Consider the following 23,589-nt stretch of genomic DNA (forward strand, 5'->3'; position numbering starts at 1 on the left):
TAGAATAGATACAAATTCCTAATTTTGTAATATATTGAATAATTGTTGATAATTTCAAGTATCGTGTTAGTTATTTAAGAAAAATTAATAAAAATATTTATTTTATGTTGAGCTATGTATAATTTCATGGTTAATAATTTTATTATATTTATAATTCAAAGTTGACTAGTTTCGATAATACTTGATAATATATTTTATATTATTTAAATAAACATCTAATCCCAAAATTAAAATAACCGAAATTTTAATATTATTTTATATAATCACGCAAAAAATACGTAATTTTTCTCTTTTGATTTCAATAATTATGGATGGATAATGTAAATTACAACATTAACTAAAGTAATGTACTAGTTTCAAAATTTAAAACCACTTTCTTACTGAAACATTTTTATTAAGATATTCTCTTCCGAATATAAGTATACGAAGAAAGTAAATATTTAAAATTTTTATATGTTAAGTTAAAAATTAACAGTAAAATTTCTTACAGCGATGGATCTTGTACTACCGCTGTCAGATAATTTTGTATTCTATGTGATTGGGGTCTGGAGTATAAACCATCATTGTTTCTACGGTCGAATAATGGAATTCTACCCAATAAAAAAAAAACTATCAATTTTATGTTATACATTATTTTAAAATATGATTTTTTTTTTGAAAGGTAACAACTAAAATAATATATCTGTTTCAGGATTTATACGTATCAGTATATTAATTATATGTTGTTTTTCTGTAAATTAAATGAAAAATAAACTATTATATTATTTTATTGTTTTACGTATTTGTCTGCTAAGTTAAAACATTAATTCAATAATCTGTTACACAGAACTGATATAAATTGTAAATTTTTGAAACTCTAATGGGTTTGATAACCCGCAGATTATAACCAAAGATACTACAAAAGGTTCTATTAAAAAATTTTTTATTGTATGTGTTGTTAATGGAAAATGGACGCATAATTAATAAAAGTTGAAAACTTTAAAATTAGATAATGTTTATCTGAAACTTTACAGTCGTTGTAATTTGAACGGATAATCATTCAATATATCAGTATTTTAAAGAAAAATTTGTCAATGTTTCTTCTAAGTATCTAACCTGTTTTGGGATTTTTTAAATATTGTTTTACAAAACATACAATAACACGAGAGCCGATCAAAATATTTTCGGCCTGACCAATTAGATGCAAGATTTTTCCTAATTTTTTTATTTTTATTTTTCAATGTTGTCATCTTTCAGTTCGATATATTTAGATCAATAACTTACAGATATTTAATACCCTAGGTAAAATTTGTTTAAATCTTCAGAAGGAATTGTTTTCTCCGTTTTGATTCAGTTTTGACCTCGTCATTTGAAGTGAATCTTCACCTAATAAGCAGTTTCTTGTGTTTGGGTAAAGGATGTAATCGATGAGAACCAAAAACGTTAAATAAGGCGCATAGTCCGAAAAAGAAGCATAGATTTTAGGTACTTCCACTTGAGTATATATGTTTTTACACCACATGCAAAACTTACTGGTTTTGGAGAAACAAGCCGAAATGTGCTGGTAGACGTATTTTCATGCTAAAAGAGCATTTGCTATTTAGAAAGATGTGGAAATTTATTCTAAATATCACTCTTCATATGGTTAAATAGTGATTTGTTATAATTTCCGGTGATTTTCCTGTCTTTTAACAGACAGTCTATGAATATGAGAATCTGTAAAAACCGTAGTCATAACTTTAACTGCAGTTGGAACCGTTTTCGGTTTCTTTGGCAAACTTTCAGCTGCTTCCCATTGTTTGAACTGTTGTTTTCTCCAGCGTAGACGGTGAATGTGTGTTTCACTTGTTATTAAAAATGTAGAAAAAATACTCTTATTAAGGTATTTAAAGTGTAATGTTTCTAAACTGAGAACTGTTCAGTCGAATGAATTTTGTAGTTAACTTTAAACAAATACTGCCTCTAGCAGGTAGCATTTTTCATACCCAAAACACCGTATAAAATGTAGTGGCCCCGATCTATCGTATTGTTTTTAAGTGAACAATCTCGCTTAGTCTCAGTCGGCGAATATTTAATACTGAATTGTGGAATTTTGTGAGAATGTTTTCGGTCTTAGCGGTATTTTGACGTAACGGGTTTAGTTATCATTTTGATTTGAATGGATAAATAACTATATTTAAATTCAGTATCCCACTATATTTACGAAAACACAGAAGGAGAATTCTTTAAAGTACAATCTTATACTTTTTTGTATGCCCGTTGGAGTTAAATCTTTTAAAACACCGTAATTTATAATTGAATTTTTTTTTTAATTTTTGAAAATTTTCAAAACCTGTTTGCTTCACTCGATTCTCACTAATATCTTCTTAACGCACCATTCTGCAACTTAGCAACACGTCATATAAAGATTCATACTTGACAAATACCACAGTCACTTTGGCCGAATTTGTGTCAAGCCAAAATCCTTCCGTTCGATCTTGGTATATTTTAATGGACTAGTTGTCATCTGCAGTAATAATTTGGGTTGCATAACAATATTAATAAAAATACCCAGTAATAATATTAAAAATAATTTGAGATTAATAATAATTACATGTTCAATAGTTTCCATATATTTTTTTCAAGGATGTAACCGAATTACATCAGAGGTGCAGGAGTAAAATCAACGTAAATTATTTTTTATTTATTCATTAAATCAGTTCAAAATTGTATAAAAAAAAATATTGAAAGCACTTAACTTTTACAAACAGGTTCTAAAGCAACATATACGTACTATAAACTGCATGATTATTTCTTTATACCGTTCAGCTGCGATGATCTCCGAAAAAAAAGATAGGGCCGACAATTATCCGACAAGATGCACCACACCACATCACATTTTTTTTGCAAATTTTTTTTTCAACTTTTGCTGTTCATGGAAGAAATACGGGTTCCCTGAAGACCATATTTCTTTAGTTTTAACTGTTAGTATATTCGCTACGATGAAACTAAGCTTTATCGCTGTAGAAATCTTGTCTAGGACAGAAACTTCATTTCGAAACATCAAAACCACCGTCAATCCGGCATTCGTTTCCCCTTATCTGGTTCTTGGAACCGATGAATTACGTTAATCCAGTAAAAATGTAATTATAAATCTTAGTAGCTTTATGAACACTTCCGTTAGAAAGTTTTCGAAAAGACCTTTTTTGGAGAACACAGTGTTTCACTTATCCTCTGAAGACTGTCATCAGTTACACTAACGTACACTAACTGTATCCCGAAAACGATTAAATAAACGATAAATGTGAATATTTTTGGCAGATTAACATCTAAAAAAGTGTTTAAAAAATCATCTTCATACTTCGCGTACGTTTTCGTATCGCAGTAACTCACAACCCGTTGTTCCTGCGTAAAAGACATTGCTGCTCGGACTAAACAAACGGCTTGGTGTCACTCCCACTGTTGCCCGGTGGCATAATCTAGCAGTGCAACCAAACACTGCACAAAAAAAAAAATTATCCTAATTAAAACATCTTTTACAAATTTAACTGTCATTCCTACAAGGCAGAAAAAAAGTTTAGATGCGCGACTTTACGATCACCGTGTTTTATAAATAGGTAATACGTAATTTAATGTAATTATTTAATTAATTCAACAGTTAATTGTGGGTTTGACGAACACCTATGTCGTTCTTTTGAAACTTAACCCTTCAGACGTGGACGGAATATGACATACCCAGATGGCGAATTTCGAAGGTTAGTGGGGGAAGTTGTTTAACGAGTTTGGGGCTTTGACTTCCAGTAGCTTGCCGGCGGTTCAGTGATAGTGTGTGTGTTTACGTGTTGTAGTTTCTGTAATTCTTTAAAATCCGGTTCTTATTATAAATTTTTGCGGTCTGTTACACCCCAGTCCGCGCATAACGTTCAACTTATTACCGATCCATGATTCTTCATCCACATCATGCATCCAGCATACATCATGCATCATGCATCCAGCATCATGGATATTATCCATGATGCTTCAACCACAGATTACAAAATTCTAAGATGCCAGAGAACATTTTCTGCGTAAACAACTACGGTTTACAAGACGTTGTGCGAAAAACGGTTTTTGAAGAATACGAAAGCTAAACACATTTGATTCTTCAGATGAAAATATTAACAATTACGATGAAGACCGTGACTATGTTCTAACTTCAGGTTATTCTAAATTGAGTGATTTCAATAGTGATAGTGAAAAATCGAATAATGTTGCGCTAAAAATCCCAGAATTATATTTAAGAAGAAACGACTTTGAGTGGGTTTCAGAACAGCCCAATCAACCCCTAAAGGTACTTCGTCAAAATATCAAGATCTTCCTGGACTGCTTCCGTCAGCTTGTAGTATCGGTAATAACCGCTATTCCCTATCAAGTATGGAAGATTCTTATAGATGATGAACTTATTTTAAAGATAGTTGAATGGTCAAATAAAAACGTTAGACAATACAAGAAATAAAAAACACCAGCAGATATCAAATTGAATTCCGGCATCCAATTTTTTGATGAGATATCGGCATTGAAAGAAATTTTGATGAGATATCGGCATAGAAATTGTTTTATTATGTTTTGTCTACAAACCTTCATTACAAATTATAAAATCTTTATTTAGTACCAGTGTGTCAGAAAGGCCAATTTTTCGTGCAATTATTATCAGGAAAAAAGTAGGAAATTTTTATTTCTTGCCATCGTTTCGATAATCCGGATCACAGATATGAACGGAAAAAAATTGAAAAGGGGGATGCAATTTCTTCAGATTTTAAAAGCTTTGTTAATAATTGCAAAAAGCCTATTTCAATAGGAGAATTCACAACCATTGACGATATGCTAATTCCTTTCTTGGAAGATGATCATTTTTTTGAATCTGAAGGTTGATTTTCATTAAGGAATGACGGATGTAAGATAATTGTTTTTATTAACATATGTCTTGCAGGAATTGAAGTACCACGGAAACATAATTTGTAGTAGTGTTGCAAATTATTAGATATTGTTTATTGTTATTAGTATAAATAGTGCTATTTAATATTGTGAAGGCTGTTATTAATTGTGCTTGAACCATTAATTCTAACATTAATTGTTTGAATGTAATTCCTAAGATAATACGAAATAAAAAAAATGTTTCCACGGGTTTTTTTACTTCGTTTTATTAATATTGCGATTTTTCTGTTTTTTGCAACTTTTATTGGTTATTAATAAAAAACGAAGGAGAAATTTTCTCATAAAAAATGGAGTACCTAAATAAGATACCACTAAAGTATAAGTAAATAAGATGCTGCGAAGTACCAAACTAAGTATCCGAATAAAAACAACTAACTTTTAATAGAACTAGAATCTCAGTTCCTTTGACTTCAAAAATCAGCTGTTAAACAACCCTCTTAGTTTATTACTTTAGCGAATGATTATGGATATAAGTATATGAAGTGTTGTTGTCTTGAACAGTCTCACGTCGACTATTCCTGAGATGTGTGGTTAATTGAATCCCAACCACCAGAGAAGCTTAGACGAAAGTGATCATTGCGGTGTCAGCCATAATCTCAACAAGGCAGCGGTGGAGAGAGGCAGGCAGACTAGAGGACTGCGGTTGATCTGTGGCGGAGAGACCGATGCCGGGCGGCTATGGGAGGCCAGCCTTAGGGGGTGGGCGGCAAGGGCTCCTCGGAGTTGTCGTTCGCTGATGATCTCTTGGGGACGTCGCGCTGGCTATTCTAATTCGGTGACAAGAGCGCCCCGGTGATTACGAATGGGTTGTATACATACTATGTAGAATTTGTCTGTCCCCTGCGTGTCTAGAGGGGGAGGTTTTTTAGCGGGTGAGAGCCTCGCACTTGCCGTCAGATCGGGTCTGGCGGCGGCTAGCACACCTTTTTCTCCTCCTATAAAAAAAACCACCAACACCGGTTCCAAGATCTAGTATTCAAATCCTTACAAAAGTAACAAATCCCAGTAACTATCTTTACTGGGATTTGAATCTTAAAATTCTCGATTGCGAAATCAGCTGATTTCCGAAGACGAGTTCATCATCCAACCAACCCGACTGGTTAGTTGTTACAGAACTGATTTGCGACGTCGAGTTAACCATTAGACCAGCCCGGTTAGCTAAATGATACTTACCGAATTATTACAACTTACAAGGATGATTTAAACAGATAACGTTTAAATAAAGTAAAATGAGATTTTCTTTCAATTAGAGGGATGTTGATGACACATTCAAAATGCGTAATTGAGGCATATAAAAAAAAAAAACACTTACTTCGTATTCATTCTCTGATCAAAGTTTGGTGTCTTTTCCTGCCTGTAATGAAATATTGGTTGACGAATTACGGGAACTGGTCTTTAATTTTGATAATAGTTTTCTTGTGGGTACCCGTAGTTGAATGAATAAACTGATTCAAGAAAAGTTGATCTGAAATAAATTACTGAAAGTATAATCATTTTTAAAAATTTTTACCTTTAAATAATACAAGTAAACTAGTATTTAGTAATGTTTTCCTGCAAATACTTTGTTACATTCTTATCTTCCCACATTTAACTCTATTCTTGACCGGGTGGAATGCCGGTGAGGTTGGTAAGATTGTTGTTAAGCTTGCTCCTGCGACTGTTATCCGTGCGATGAACTTCACGCTGTCGTATGATTACATTCCTGAAGACTGGAAGTCTTCCCGGCTTGTTTCCATCTAGAAGCCTGCAGTTCCTGGAGATGCTTCTGCGTACCCGCCGCTATGTTTGACAAACAAATTTTTTTCAACTTATTCAAAAGGTTTATGATGGAACGACTACAATATGAGCTGGATGCTGGAGGTGGCTTGAGTGACCGATAATTTAAGTTTCTACAGGTTGGATCTACTATTAACGCAGCCGACTACGTGATTCGTTTGGCGGATAAAGCAACTTACGGAACTTGGCGTTCCAGGAATATTCCTACCGTAGTACTACTTGACGTGTAATCAGTACCCACGCCGTGTCCTCTATACTATTGTATGGAGTGCCGGAATGATGCAAGGCCTTAAATGCAGCGAGGATTCGGCGCTAGCTAGAGTGTGCAGAGGCGGATGGCGTTGAGAATCTGCGCTACCTACAGGACCGTCTCCGCTGAAGCGGCTTTCCTTGTCACTGAGACTCCACCTGTTGGGTTGCTAGCCCAGAGGAGACGTGAAATATACGCAGGAACAGACAGGCAGGCTGCATAAGATGTTCTATTGGAAAGGTGGGAGGCACGATGTAACACCGCTAAGACGGGCACTTGCTCGACGGTTGATTCTGGAAGTGAACCCTTGGATCAACAGGAGGTTTGCCGAGCTAAACTACAAACTCACGGAGTTCTTGATGGGACATGGCTGCTTCCGGAAAAACTTTTTTTGATACAGAAGAGCGGATGACAACTTGTGTCCATTCTGCGGGGAGCTGGATGACGCAGAGCATGTGGTGTTCCACTGCTATAGACGGGAGGATATACGGATAGTCTACGTTCAGTTTGGCCTCTTGACGCCTGAGAACATCATTTCAAGGAAGCTAGCGGATGAGCGGACATGGAAAATATCTCTGTCTTTTGTGCAAAATTATCCGTTGCAAGTCGTCGGTTGGCGTAGATTAGAGAAACGCTTGTATGACGGGCCAACAGGAGTCTGTACTTACGGGTTATTCATTCGGTGATGAGGCGTACGGGACTTCTTAAGGTCTACGCTTACCCGGCCCTTCTGCGGGCCCATTAATTTTCCTGTGATGACAACAGCACCAGGTCAGTCCCAGGTAATGCCTTCATGCCGGGTACCGGGCATGTTATTTGTAGGGGGTGGTTTTTTAACTAGTCCCCGGTTAGTGAGTTTTCGGCGGGAAATCTCACACACCTAGTAGTACGGGCTGCTGGCCGTCTGACAGCAGACTTTTCATTTCGCGGAAAGGAAAACAAAGTTAAAGTAAATGAAAGTATATCTTTTTTTTTTTTTTAGTTGAATGTTTTTTTTTAGTTACTATTGCAAAAAGTAGAAATAGTTGGTTATTAATATATTTTTTCGAAGAATATCAGTTTTTATTTGATATAAAGATGTAACATAATTTGAATGGAACATAAAGCAGCTTAAAAAACTTTGCTTCTTCTGAACCGTTCCGTGAAAATTATTGTTTTAAGCCATTTTAAAGCTAAAGTATTAAAGCTTATATTTTTTACATGTGTAATTTTGTAAGTAAAACTTTATCTTCAACTATTCAGAACGACGTCATCCCATGACACAATTTCTACGAAAAATTACCAAAAAAAAAAAAAACAACAGACTTTATCTTAGAAAGGATTCAATACTTAGAAACGCTGGTGATCCCAATTAAAATAACGAGTATGATTACGTATTTAAACAGTAGAGCAAAAGAAGTGGTTATTTTAATCATGTAAAATGTATGTTCGTAAACTACACATGAAATATTTTTAATTTAATTTACCACAAATTTTTGTAAATAAATAGTCATCCGTATGTCTAATCTTCTTTACTTATATAATTAAACTCCAACCATCAAAGTACTCCGGTATCCACGGTAAAGAATTCAAATCCGTATAAAAACTACTAAATTTTACTGGAATTTAACCTCACAATCTTTGACTTTGAAAAATCAGCTGATAAACTACTGATTTGCAACAAAGATTCAACCTCTACACCAGTCCCGTTGCCTAAATTTAACAGTAAATATTACCTATCAATTCAGAAAAAGGGGCGGTACGTACGAAAAGCTAAGCCAATCAATCTCACACGCATAAGCTCAACAACGGTGAACCATTAAACAGTAACTGATAATTTAGAAGTAAATTAAAATTTTTAAGATTATTAATTTCCAATGAATCTAAAATTTCAGTATCAAACATTTGTCTTAACATCAAGTACTTTTAAATTACCATTAGGAACATCATTATAATCGATTAAATTATAAGCATAATTAAAACCCTCTTTTTAATTGAAAAACAAGATTTGCGGTACCTTATACATTTTTCAAAAGATCTACCAGTCTGTCCAATATAATACTATCAAAAAAACTTTATGAAATTTGTAAACACATGATTTTTGAAGTTAATCAATTTTACTTTTGTTATTTTTGATGAATTTTTCTGGAGAATTATCGAAGTCTTTAAAGTACTTCATACTGAAGAAAGGATTGAAACTGAACTTTTTAGTCATTGGAAATAAATAAACTTAAAAATGTTAATTTACTTTTAAATGATCAGTTGCAATTAAATAGTTCGCCGTTGTTGAACTTACGAATGTGTGATGTGCCTCTTATCTTTCTATAAATAACATCCCTTTTTCTAAATTTACCAATAGTATTTACTGTTAAATTTATATGTTATATGTCAGTTTATATGTTATATGTTAGTATATGTCTATACTCTCTTTGCTCTTTGCTATTTTACTCTAATTTTGAACACTTTATCACTTTAGGTTTTTGTATTTACCTTTTTCTTTCTATGTACCTTTAACTTTACTATTCTGTTTCTAACACTTGAGAAAGGTACTAGGTACACAAAAATAACATTTTTTTTGAAAATCACAAAGTCGCGCCGGCCTCCGTGTCGCGCGTGGTAGTGTGTCGGCGAATCCGGAGGTCCCGCATTCTAATACCGGTCAGGCATGGCATTTTCACACACATTACTAATCATTCATTTCATCCTCAGAAGCAATACTTAACGATGGACCCGGAGGTTAAACAAAAAATAATTTGATTCTCAAAAAAATTTTTGAGAATCAAATAATATATCTTTAATTTCTTTAGATAATATTTAGAAATGAAAAATTCTTTAAAATAGTTTCATAGTTTGTTACGGCAGTGAAAACTTAAAGATAGGGGGAGCTTAAAAATGAAAGAAAAATAGCTTGTAAACTTCGCATTCAAATAAACTTTAGGAATTTGTTAGGTTTATTGAATACGAAATGATAATTCGCACGATTGGTGACAAACAATTTGATAATGAATCTTGTTTAAAAGATAAAGAAAAATCTGATCTATTTAAAATCCAAAAATTTACGTATTTGTTTCTAGAAGAAAACAGAGAGTAAGTTTGTTGAGAAAAAATAATGCTTTAAATAAATGAAATTATTCATAAAGGACTTATGAGAGAACAAAAGCGTATCGAAATTTAGAAATCAACGAGAAGCAACAAAACAATTAAACGAATAAATATCTAAAAAAAAAAAAATAAAAATTACCTTAATAAAAGGAAGTAATAATAAATAAAAAATTATTTTAGATAATATTTGTTATTCTATATGGTAGAAACCCCATTACAATTTTCAAACTAGTAAACCGCTTTTTTTTAAATTCTAATCTATATTTTTATATGAAGTTTGATTTTCCGTAAAAATATTTTAATAAAAACAAAAGAACTAAACATATTCATTTGTTGCTTAACGTCTAGTCTAGTAGTTAAATTGACACCGTAAATCGGTTAACAGCTGCTTTTCAAAGACGAAGGTTTTGAGGTTCGAATCCAAGTAACGGTTTTTTTGCTTTTACACGAATTTGAAAATTAAACTTGATCCCGGTGTACTTTGGTAGTTGGGATTAAAATAACCATACATTTCAGGATTGGTCGGCCAGAGTCCCTAATAGAATACATCGCATTTACGTGTCGTAGATATCATTATAATGTCATCAGGCTATGAGGACTTGCTTTGTTTTCTTAAATACTACTTCCCAAATAACAAAATTCTTCTACCTCCATAACCTTTTCTCCTCCCATTTCCACATTCAGTGGTCAATCTTTGTTATTTCTACTACATTTCATTACTTTTATTTTGTTTTTGTTTATTCTCATGCGATAGTACTTGCGTAGGACTTCATCTATGCCGTTCATTGGTTGTTCTAAATCCTTTCTACTCTCGGCTAGAATTACTATATCATCAGCAAATCGTAGCATCTTTATCTTTTCACCTTGTACTGTTACTCCGAATATAAATTGTTCTTTAACATCACTAACTGCTAGTTCCATGTAAAGATTAAAAAGTAATGGAGATAGGGAACATCCTTGTCGTACTCCCTTTCTTATTACGGCTTCTTTCTTATGTTCTTCAATTGCTACTGTTCCTCTTTCGTTCCTGTACATGTTAGCAATTGTTCTTCTATCTCTGTATTAGAACCGTAATTTTTTTTAAATGTTGAAAATTTTATTCCAGTCTACGTTATCGAATGCCTCTTCTAGGTCTAGTATGTTGGTTTGTTTTTCTTTAATCTTCCTTTTACTATTAATCTGAGGCGTAAAATTGCTTCCCATGTCCCTATACTTTTCCTGAAACCAAATCGGTCTTCTTCTAACACTTCTTTCATTTTCCTCTCAATTCTTCTGTATAGAATTCTAGTTAAGATTTTTGATGCATGACTAGTTAAACTAATTGTTCTGTATTCTTCACATTTATCTGCCTTGCTTTCTTTGGTATCATGACTATAACACTTTTTTTGAAGTCTGACGAAATTTCCCTTTTTCATAAATATTACACACCAGTTTGTATATATCAATCGCTTCCTCACCTGCACTGCGCAGTAATTCTACAGGTATTCCGTCTATTCCAGGAGCCTTTCTGCCATTTAAATCTTTTAATGCTCTCTTAAATTCAGATCTCAGTATTGTTTCTCCCATTTCATCCTCCTCAACTTCCTCTTCTTCCTCTATAACACCATTTTCTAATTCATTTCCTCCGTATAACTCTTCAATATATTCCCCCCATCTATCGACTTTACCTTTCGTATTATATATCGGTGTACCATCTTTGTTTAACACATTATTAGATTTTAATTTATGTACCACAAAATTTTCCTTAACTTTCCTGTATGCTCCGTCTATTTTACCAATCTTCATTTCTCTTTCCAATTCTGAACACTTTTCTTTAATCCACTCTTCTTTCGCCAGTTTGCACTTCCTGTTTATAGCATTTCTTAATATCCGATAGTTCCTTTTACTTTCTTCATCACCAGCATTCTTATATTTTCTACCTTCATCCATCAGCTGCAATATATAGTCTGAAACCCAAGGTTTTCTACCAGTTCTCTTTATTCCGCCTAAGTTTGCTTCTGCTGATTTATGAATTTCCTTTTTAACATTCTCCCATTCTTCTTCTACCTTTTCTACCTTATCTTTTTTACTCAGACCTCTTGCGATGTCCTCCTCAAAAATCTTCTTTACCTCCTCTTCCTCAAGCTTCTCTAAATTCCACCGATTCATCTGACACCTTTTCTTCAGGTTTTTAAACCCCCATCTACATTTCATTATCACCAAATTATGGTCGCTATCAATCTCTGCTCCAGGGTAAGTTTTGCAGTCAACGAGTTAATTTCTAAATCTTTGCTTAACCATGATGTAATCTAACTGATACCTTGCAGTATCGCCTGGCTTTTTCCAAGTGTATATTCTTTTATTATGAAAAAAATATATAATTTAAATCAAATATATATAATATAATTATTTATATACGTCTCTTAGAAGAATTCTAGAAAAAGACCGCAAACAGCCGTTTTATTTTTCGACATGCTTCTTGTCATGGAGATGCAGGACTTTAGAGTTGATGACAATATGTAAGATTTTTATCCACACGAACGACAGCATTCATCCAACCTTTAGACCAATTGCAATAGAAGCCTTCAAACGGGATTACAGAAATAATTTTTTTATAAAACCTATTGAAAGAAATAGTGAAGAAGCTGTGGTAAATGTTCTAGATTAACTTAAATTAATATTCGAATAGTAATTTACGAGTGAGCTTCAGCACGGAACGAAATTATTGCTTCTACTTTGAAAAAGTGTTGGAACAAAATTTGGCGAGAAATGAAATCTGAATCCAACACTGAGACGACTGCTGAAATAAAAACCAGTTCATTAAAACAACTTATTAATCGTTTAGAAGACTCATATGCTGTCGAAGATGGACGTAGCTGAATGGATGGACTTTGAGAATTATGTAGATCACCAGCGTCTATAGTGATGATTATGTGTTTTTTTATTAATATTTTTCAAATCCACATTCCGATATTGAAAACACAGAAGATAGTTCAGATGACGAATTCTTCAAGGAAGAGACGCAAGTGATCACTTACGCATAAGCTGTAGGTATGCTTGGAGAGCTGATGACGTATTTTGAAAATCAAAATGAAACGTCTGCCCATCAACTGCTTACCCTAAAGTGTTTACAACAAAATCAAGCAGCAAAAATCGGAGCATCATTAAAGCAAAAAACTATGAGGGAATTTTTTAATAGTAAATAGACTTTGGTGAAACTGTAAGTAAATTTGAATTTGTATTTCAATTACTATATAAGTTATTTGTTAATATGCACTAATTTGATTTTAAGTTTCAACATCTTACATTAATACTGTAGCGATTTCATCAAGCTGTAGTGTGTGAACATTATACATTTCTGGATTACCCGGACTTTCGTTGATCTGGACAATGTCCGGTCACATCTAGTCCGGTTAAACTGGGTTGTACTGTATATAAAAAAATTATTTCCAAACAAAAATAGATTTATAATGTCAACCTACTCAACTTACAAGAGTACTGGCATCAATAAAATTATATTTTTCGACGAAATGATAATCATTTCAGTAATATGCAGTGAACTATAAAATACCGTGAACTATAAAAAAAGTTAAAAAACAGTTTCTTTTATAGTGCGTTTTTACGTATATATAAATATATATATATACGTAATTAATTTATATAATAATTATAATTAATTTATATATATATATATATATACCTAATTAATTTTTAAATCTAATTCAGGTAACGTAATTGAAAACAAAAGTTGTTTTTCAATAAATTATTATTATAAACGAATGAAGAAATTAAAATCAGTATATTATTTATTTATTAATGTTTGTCATTGTAAATATGAAAATTACTTCTATTATTTTTTGCTTGTTTACTGTTTTAAAGACATAATTTTTTCTTGGTGTATTACATGAGACTACATGTATTAAAAGAGAACATGTAAATTAATATTCATTATTTTGCAATTTGTTGTAGAATGGTAAAAAGTACATTACAACAATAAAAAAATTATCGATAATAAATATGGAAAATAATAAAAAAAAGAAAAGAGAATAGTTAGAAAAATATTAGATCACGTAAAAGATAAAAACATATTTAAATTAACAATCAACAAACAAAATATATATTAAAATATAGAAAAAATAACTGACACAATGATAAATCAAAGATGTTCTTTGTTTATCTTTTACAATCATTAAAAACAAGTTAACTTAGCAAACGTTTTATTTATTTATAATATAAAAAACAGAAATAAACTGGATAAAATAACAAAGAAGAGAAAAACAGAAAAGAATAAGAACAGAAGGTAATTGGAACGTGGTTCTAAAGTGGACAAAACCGAACAAAAAAAAAGAATTTAACTTGATCTTCGTAACTGACGTATTCCGTTAAAAAAACAAAAAACAAAATGAATGCACTTTTCCAATTATTAAACCTATGAATTAGTTATTATGATAGTTTGTATTAATAATAAAAACTAAAACAGTTAGAGCTAAAAGCAAAATAAAGCAGTCAATATTTTTTTTAAGTTTGAAGTATAATAACATTGCTAATTGACTAATAAAAAGTTTTTTTCATAAACTTTATTACATCAATTTTTTCAGATTCACATTCTCTGCAGGTGTTGATAATAAAATTTACGTATTTATTAACTAAACCAGTTTTCTTTAATTTACAAAGTTATAGTTTTTTAAACCTTAAAACACGTTTTTTTCGTTACTAAAGTTTTCTACTTTACATTGCATATCATGAAACCTATGAGAGTTAGAGTATAACGGTTTGTTTTATTCGAATTTTCAGGTCTAGAAACATAAGAACCATCGAGGTTTTATCTTACATACAGAGTGTTTCTAAACTGGTGGGTTGGCTGTAATTTTTTGGATTCTACTTGTAAAACTAAACAAAAAATATCCTTAGGAAAACTGAAAATTTCTCCTTCTTTCTCCCATGTCTGCCATTTTGTTGTTTTTATTTTAAAATTTACATCTCATGTTGGGATAGACGAATCACATTAATATTAGGTAAATTTCTTGATAATAAATTTTTAAAATTAGCAAAATATAATTACTTAAATATCTTCGCAAAATTACAAAATGGCGGCAATGTTTATTTTTCCGTCAGTTATATCTCCATAAATTTTATTTTTATCAAAATTTATCTTTTGCTGAAATATTAAGCCTTTTATTTTGAACAAAATGACATTTTATTTTTTTAAATTGGTATAATAGCCGAGTTACGGCAGAATATTTATTTTGTAATGTTCTGTCTATTTTCATGTATTCCAGTTTACGTTCAATTCGATTAAGTATTAAATTGTTTTATTTCTTGTTAATTCTAGTCTTGTAAATTAGTATCAAATTAATTATTAATTTTCCCACAACAGACTAAATAATTATGACACAAAATTGCAAAATCAGTTTTTTATCGTAACTCGACAATTTGTTAACCGATTTTAAAATATGAAATGTCATTTTGTTCAAAATAAAAGGCTTATTAGTTTAGCATAAATAATAAATTTTGGGCAAAGTAATATGTAAGGAGATATAACAGATTCAAAAATAAACATGACCGCCATTTTGTTAATTTGTGAAGATATTTAAGTCCTGATTTTTTTCTAATTTTAAAACGTTATTACCAAGATACTTACCAAGATCCTAAGGATATTTTTTGTTTAGTTTTACAAGTAAAATCCGATAAAATATAGCTCAAAATTTTAGAAACACTCTGTATATTGCCTTAAAAATTTAAGTATGACCTCTTTTCATCGGTGAACTGATATCCGGGCGAAATAATTTTTCGCTACTCATTACTCGACACAAAGCGTTTTCGGACATCTGTTTGTGTGAAATTTTTCCCTTATTTCAAGCTGTAGAATTAGTTTTCATGTTATTTCCTTTTCATAGTGAACCATTCTGTAGGAAAATAATCATTTTTTTATAGGAAAATTTCCGTTTAATATAATACATAACAGGAACTTATGCATAATGTAACTTGAAATAAATTACATTCTACCATTATTCTACAAACAAATCGATTGGATGATTAAGAGGCAAAATATAAATAGAGAACTCAGTTTTAATACTGACAAATAGAATTTCTACACATGTTACAATACAAATAAAAATGCATATAAAAAGAAAGAGTACCTCATAATTCCATAAAAACATAAATTATTCCGATTCTAACCCCTATAAGTAAAGACAACCGCCTTTTGTCTTTACACCAGTTCCTCTAATTTAAGCCCTCATTAGTTTACCGGAGATTGGTCTATTAGACCATCTAAACCTAATAAACAGATTAAAGTCATCAGTTTGGTCTCTATCAGGATGCCACCGATGGAAATGCCTCGGCAGAAATTTCCATCAACTTTTTAACACATTCCTATAATTTCTCCCAACAACCATGACCACCTATCATAACTTACAACCCTCAACTATCAGAGGACAAAGTGCTCTTGATTTACTCAGGAATCAAGAAAAGTATTCAACAATTTTAACAAGCTTTTAATAAAAATATACGTATCTGCTCGGTCCGCTTTCAGAATCGAGGCAACGTCTACACCTTCCTACAACGCACGTTAATCACAAACTTCTCAATCCATTTTCATTCAGTAATAAACTTATTACAGAATTATATTCAGTAATAAACTTAAAACAGTTAATATTGGAATTAATGGTCCAAACACCGATAATAATAATAATAATAATAATGCCTAATCACTAATAACCTACAACACTACTACAAATAGTTCTCCTAGAAAAATTTAAAATTAAAATCACGTATCATAAGGTCACCTTACAATTTAAAAAGTTTTAATTAAGTGAAATTTACGATCACCCACCAAATAGTCCGGACTTAGTTTCTTCTGATTACAATTTCTTCGGGAAATTTAAAGAATTTTTGAGTGATAAACAATTCGCGGGTGGTATTGAATTTAAAAATGTTGTTAATCAATGGCGAAATGGACCGGCTTGAGAAGAATACGAGGGTATATTTAAGTTGGTTTATCGTTATGATAAATATCTTAATTCATGTGGCGATTTTATAGAGAAGTAGTACAAAGTATGGGTTTGAAGAGAAATTAAAAAATATTTATAAAGTTTTCAGAATAAACTTTTTACAGTTAAACGGTCATTACATTAGATGTAACCTCTCGTACATTTATATTTTTTTAATAAACAAAGCTGTTTCATACGGAAGTAACAGTACAGAAAATGAAGAAAACAGTTCAGTTTGAAGAACAGGTTTTTTTGGGTGATAAGGTTAAAAAAAAAACAACTGTTTAACGGATGAAAGAAAATCTTTCACCACTCCCTAACGAAGTGTTTCAGAACTGTGTTTATATGAACTTTCTTCTTTATTTTCACTAGTAGGACACGTCCTGAACATGTTGAACATGTTACATTCTTCGTGAATCAACCTGTACATCATTTTCAAAGAAATCTTATTTGTTTGTGTGCGTATGTGTGTGTGTGTGTGTGTGTGTGTGTGTGTGTGTGTGTGTGTGTATGTGTGTGTGTGTGTGTGTGTGTGTGTGTGTGTGTGTGTGTGTGTGTGTGTGTGTGTGTGTGTGTGTGTGTGTGTGTGTGTGTGTGTGTGTGTGATTATTTAACTTGAAAAACGTATTCTACGTTTGAAATAAATGACATTATTCTAGAAAAAGAAACTTACGAGAATGTTTTAATTTCAACATTAATTTATTACAAGAATACAATTAAAGGAATAATTTGTTATTATTATTTAGTATTAGTAATAATATAGGTTATTTGCATGAAATAGCTTTTTTTTTCTAGAAAACAAGTAAAGAATAAATATTAATATTAGTATTATTTAAAAAAAAAAAAATTTCTTTTAAGTATAATGCATATAATAGGATACAGAAAAAAAACAAATATAATATATTTCATATTTCTACCGCAAAGTCATACATAAATGGAATTTTTTTAATTATTAGACACAAAACTAAAGAAACTATTGAAAGAATATTAAATAAAATGTTTTTGTAAAAAACAACTCCGTATAACGATTTACGTGCAAAGTCATACATAATAATTAACGTAAAACTAATGGAAATTTTTTAATTATTAGACACGAAACTAAAGTAAATATTGAATGAATATTAAATAAAATGTTTTTTTGAAAAACAACTCCCTCTAACGATTTACGTGCTCTGTATTAAATATTGTAGTAATACATTCCCCGACGACACTATATATTTGAAAATTTTTTAATACTTGTTTATAGTCAATCGTTCCTTACATCGTATTTCTTAATCGTTAATATTTGTTTTTCGGCTGAATTAATTCAAACTGATTATGATTTTTCAGTTGAATATAATTTTATCGATTTCAGTATTAATGTAAGTATTCTATGACTTAAAATTTTCATTTTTCTTATAGTTTCACTACATTTCAAATCACTTACTACATTGGGATAATCCTATAAAATTGTCTAATGTTAGCTGCAACCTGCAGTCTAAACTAGATCTATATTATATAAGTAATTACTTTCCTTCTGTCTTCTTATCTTTTCTTCATTTATAATAATTCTATGGTATAAGGATCGGATTAAAATATGTTATATGTTATATATAGTTTGCATGATTTCCTTAGTTCATTTAAATCCTTATTCTACAAAAAATAAAGAAAATGAAATATTTAAATAAAATTATTATAATTTAATATTTTAATTAGCGTAATAATTTTTCCTGTAATGTTAATTTTACAAGAATTATTAATATTATTTTTTCCAGGATTGACATTTATAAAAAAACAGGCAATGTACTGCGTGAATTTCCCGGTTATTATTAATAAAAATTAAAAGAGTTAAACCTAAAAACAAAAACAACAAAATATATATATTTTCTAGAAAGGGTGGATATTTTTTTAAAGAAAAACTTTTCTTACAATATTTAAAAATAGATTAAGGTTAGCATAATTGCTTAAGTAAAATTTTCTTTAAATCTATCACCACCTTCAATAAAGAATAAAACAAGAAAAAAAATTCTCTGTTTTAGATCCGTGGTATATAATTAAAAAAAAATTGTAAACATTTTTTGGCAGATGTTGATATGAAGTAGAAACTTTCAAAAACGTTTTGAAAAATATTTAAACAAAAAGCATACATTTTAATATCAGGAGTTGAGAATAGATCTTTTGAAAACTTTTGTTTGATTATTTATGTAAGCATTAGTTTCACAAATTAGTTCCTCATAATACGTTTGCAGAAAATATAAATTGGGGTTTTTCACAATATTCCCCAACTCCGTAACAAATTTTGAAAAAAATTATAATAAAAATCCCTTTCGGCACGCCGGAAGGCGGAAGTAGATTTCACCGATACTAAGTAGAGGATAAAATAGGTTTCCACCTTAATGTTATGAAAAATAAATTTACTCAATACGACAATGATTGCGTATGAAAAAAAGTTTCACATGTTAAGATTACGACAAGCCCCGTCTTCTTCCAATTATAGCAATATTTTGATCACCCCTTGACGTAAGGGTTGGTCAAATCAAAAATATTTTTAGACAAAAGTTTTGGTAATGTTTAGATGACAAACAACCACTTTAAACCGATTCGATACTCTTGTCTATTAAGTGAGGTATGATTTTTTTGTCTTCGAAACCGCATTTTTTCCACCCCCTGGGCCAGTGGTTGGTGATATCAAAAAACTTAACTTAATAAATTTTAGGGCCTTATCCAAAGAATAGTAAGAAATTTAAAGGAACTCGATATTTTACTTAATAGGAAAGTTATAGCGATAATTTTTTTCGACCGAGATTTTGAGTCGTTATATTTATGTATAAATTTGAAAGTGATTTTCAGAAAAGTACGGCAGTTATTGTGTCCACAATAAAGTGAAATATATATATATATATAAATATAAGTAAACGTTTGAACTGACGGCGGTTTTGGGGTCTGAAGGAGGTGAAACGCGAAGGTATTTCGAAATTTTTCGGAAGTCGAATCATGGAACTTATTACAATAGGTAGCTTTCTTATGAAATCAATCTAATATTAATAAAAATATAATCGGTGTAACAATATTTAATATGTAGAAATATTTCAGAAAATTTGAAGAAAATCGGATAGATGAGTCCTGAGATATTAGGCTAAATTTACTGACACTTCTGTATAAATAGGGAGGGGTTCCGGGACGTATTAGACAAACTTCAGGATCAGATTTAAGACACCAAAATGAGCAAAAATATTCATATCGACAAAAGTTCTATTTTGCTTTCTTTTCCTTCTGGACGCCATTTTATAATTTTCAACAAAAAATAAATTTCTCAGGAACGGGTAAACCTAATTTAATTAAATTCGGCAAATTCAAGAGAAATGCTTTGTTCTACAAAATAAAAATTTTGAATACGTCAAAAAAATGTCAACATGGTGGCCGTATTAATTATTTAATATTCAATATATTTGTAATTATTTATTTGATCAATTTTTTACATAGTACAAAATTTATTAAACTTTTATTTTGATCAAAATGACAACTCATTTGTAAATATCCGTTGAAAAACAATCGAGATATTGCAGACAATTAACCCGCCAGTACGCTTGCGTGAAGTAATGCAAGCTGATAATTTGTTGTATGTTTTTACTTCCTCCACTAAATATAATAAAAATTATTAATAATAAATAGTAATAGCAAATACATCCCGGAACACTCTGTATATGATTTTTTAACTACATCAAATGGGTTTTCCCTAAAACGTAAATAAGTTATTTTAAAAATCGGATGTCCCATTGACAAGATCATCATACTTTTTTCACATTAGTATATCTATTCAAGTTATATTCGTCGGAAAAGAAAATTAATTAATTTTACAATTATTATTAATCGTTACTATTTAATATTTGCAGATGCAAATAATATTTTATATTTATTAGAAGTTTTTTTTTACCCTTAAGCTTAAAAAAATTGAAATTTATGTTTTAATAATTTTTGTGAAATATAAAAATACAGTACATACACATGTAAATTTTATTAAAAAAAAACAAATTTTACCTTTAAACTTTCAAATGTATTAAATTTTTTATTTCGATATATCTTCGATTAAAAAAAAAAAAAATTGTAACCTTTTAATTCAATACCAAATTGTTTTGTATATTATGTTGAAACATTCCGTCTTTGATTTTATTAACAATTTAACTACTTTAGTCATTTGTTACTATCAACACACCTATTACCTCCTACTAGTGCATTGGTTTTCTTGGCATTTCTCCCGCCACCACCCTATTCGGTCTCCCTAAAGCATAAGACCGAATGTCTGTGCCACAAACGGCTACTGAGCCTCGAACAGTTTAGCGACTGGTATCCTGACATAGCTCCTAGAGCTTATCTAACACCGTATGCGGACTAAGCGCTGTGCCACACGCCACTGGCTTACGTGTCCCAACCGCTCATTTGTTATATATTTGTGAAAATGGGTAGGCGTACCCCGTCAACTACTAAAAATATATATTACATCAATAATAAAATTTTATTTCCTCTAGAAAGGAATTCACTGCCACGCCTTGGTGTCTGAATGCCAGCAAGTAACTGCCCACCATTTTATAGTGCTTGGAGCCACAATAATTGGCCTGTGGGCAGCCGTACTCAGGGTTAGCTTCCCACGGAAATGCGATAAGAGTCTTTCCCTTAAGTAAACTACGAATGCCGTTTGAACAAAGCAACCGCATCCAGGAACTCCCACACGGTCCGACAATGCCGCTCTCGCCACATAGTGCATGTTAATTATTGTATTACTTTTATTTCTTTATCAGCTACACATTTTCTTCTAAAAAAATTAATCTTTGGTACCAGTTCGCCTGCACGTTTTCTTTCAAGATTCTGTCAAATATTTATGATCGTAATTTTTTTTTTATTTTAAACCTTTTTCATAAATCAATCTTCCCGTATGAAAAGATTTTTATTTTTTCCCCTGGGCTGAAATATGTCTAATAATTCCAACAGTTTACAAAATATTGAATTAATTAATGTGAGAATAAAATAACTATCAACCGTTATTTTATTAAGGTGGAAAATTGGAGTAACTGGTTGAGTGGTAAACAGAGTTAGGATATCTTTAAGGAGATCTCATTCGGAACTAGTCTATTCCATTAATTCACCTTGTGTATGTGTAAACGTTGTGTCAAAGAGAGGTATATTCTAGTAAGAGAATAATAAAAAAAAAGTTATTTAATTATTCATGTTTAAATACTTTCTTACAGATTGAATCTTTTCAATTATACTGATGGTTCTAATATATCTAATGATGACTACTTCTCATATAATACGAAACAAACAGCAAATCCTACATCACGAAATTCGAGTAACCAGTGGGGATTAGACACCGACACTGGTTCTGCTAAGTAAGCTTTTTATTTTATCCTTAAACGTGAAGTTATTAATTAGTTTAGTTACTCAAGATTGAACAGTAATTATAATTTATAAATAGTCAATTATATTAATTACTTTAAGCTAATTCTATCCTTAATTGTCTGTATGAGTATCGTCGTGTTGGTTGATATTAACGATATACTTAATTTTCTTATTAAATAATGATAATTCAATTTCAATTTAACATACTGCAGGAGAACAGCACATATTTATTTTATTTCCTGGTTTTAACCACTTGTTATTTTATCACTTAAGGAAAAAAAATATTAGATTAAAGTCCTATATTTTTGTGCAAAAATTTATGTCCCATAAGGTTTATAATTTAGCGTTAACCATATAATTGTTAGAAAAAATAAATACGTTTTTATATATACTATAACTCTTTGGGCAATCTGTTGTCAAAATGATATAAATGATTACATAACGACAAAATATAATAAAATATGAAGTAAAACCAAAAATGGTACTTTTGAAAGCAATACGTTAGGTGTTTTTTTTTGTTTTTTTTTTACGTACTAGGATGAACAATCTACACACAGACAACGAGCAACCCGCTCTACTGGGTGTGAGACGTTTCCCGCAGAAAGGGGGGACTCACTAAACAACCTCCCCCTACGACAAATGCCACGATACCCGCCGTAATGGCATTACTCGAGGCATGCTCTTTCGTACTGGTTACAGAGGATGGTTTCAGGAATCCCATACACATCATCAGTAGCAGCAATCCGAGGGCCCCGATCTACCACCATGTGCTGGTTGTCCCAATCTCGGCATCCTCGTGCGTTCCTGCAAAACTGCAACTGTCGGAATCTCCATAACATCTCCGTGGCTCTATTTCTTCCCTATTTATTTCATCCATGGGAGTCCGCGGCACAAACGTAAGCACCACTAATAGAGTGACAGTGCTGGAAGCCTCCCTGAATCCATTGACGCCTCTGAGTAAATGAACTCACCGCGGCAGACGACGTTAACCACATTCTCTGGCGACAGAATTTTCTGACATCTAACTGAGAGAAGGGCTCTAGGAGTCCACACATATGACCGTTACAAGTGACACAAAGGCCCTAACTATCTCCATGTGTAGGCTGTCCTTTCCCAGTCCTATCCCATATTCCCTTTCGTTCTTCCATGGCCTTTAGCACCATAACCGTCCGAAACATGTTCCAAATCGTCTCCACTGGTTTCGCT

At 31.4% G+C, this 23,589-nt stretch overlaps 2 protein-coding genes and 1 long non-coding RNA gene across 10 annotated transcripts in view; 1 reads left to right on the forward strand and 2 right to left on the reverse strand.

Moving 5' to 3' along the window:
- Window positions 1–23,589, reverse strand: part of LOC142332637 (uncharacterized) — a 166,184-nt gene that overhangs the window by 26,719 nt on the left and 115,876 nt on the right. The window lies entirely within an intron of this gene.
- Window positions 502–13,596, reverse strand: LOC142332639 (uncharacterized). The gene is made up of 3 exons (XR_012758358.1): window positions 13,510–13,596; window positions 6,245–6,397; window positions 502–590 (listed from the first exon to the last, which is right to left on the reverse strand). It is a non-coding gene; the product is annotated as an uncharacterized LOC142332639 (long non-coding RNA).
- The window catches only part of LOC142332634 (uncharacterized), a 323,090-nt gene continuing 317,715 nt past the window's right edge, over window positions 18,215–23,589 (forward strand). For 2 of the 5 annotated variants that reach the window (XM_075379243.1, XM_075379245.1), the window contains exons 1-2: window positions 18,215–18,371; window positions 22,233–22,373. In XM_075379243.1, the coding sequence (XP_075235358.1) occupies window positions 18,328–18,371; window positions 22,233–22,373 (185 nt within the window). In that variant the 5' untranslated portion in view covers window positions 18,215–18,327. The remainder of the gene's footprint in view (window positions 18,372–22,232; window positions 22,374–23,589) is intronic. The other 3 variants (XM_075379240.1, XM_075379241.1, XM_075379242.1) reach the window with 2 other exon arrangements.

Source organism: Lycorma delicatula, chromosome 11 (assembly GCF_047948215.1).
Source record: "Lycorma delicatula isolate Av1 chromosome 11, ASM4794821v1, whole genome shotgun sequence".
NCBI lineage: Eukaryota > Metazoa > Arthropoda > Insecta > Hemiptera > Fulgoridae > Lycorma > Lycorma delicatula.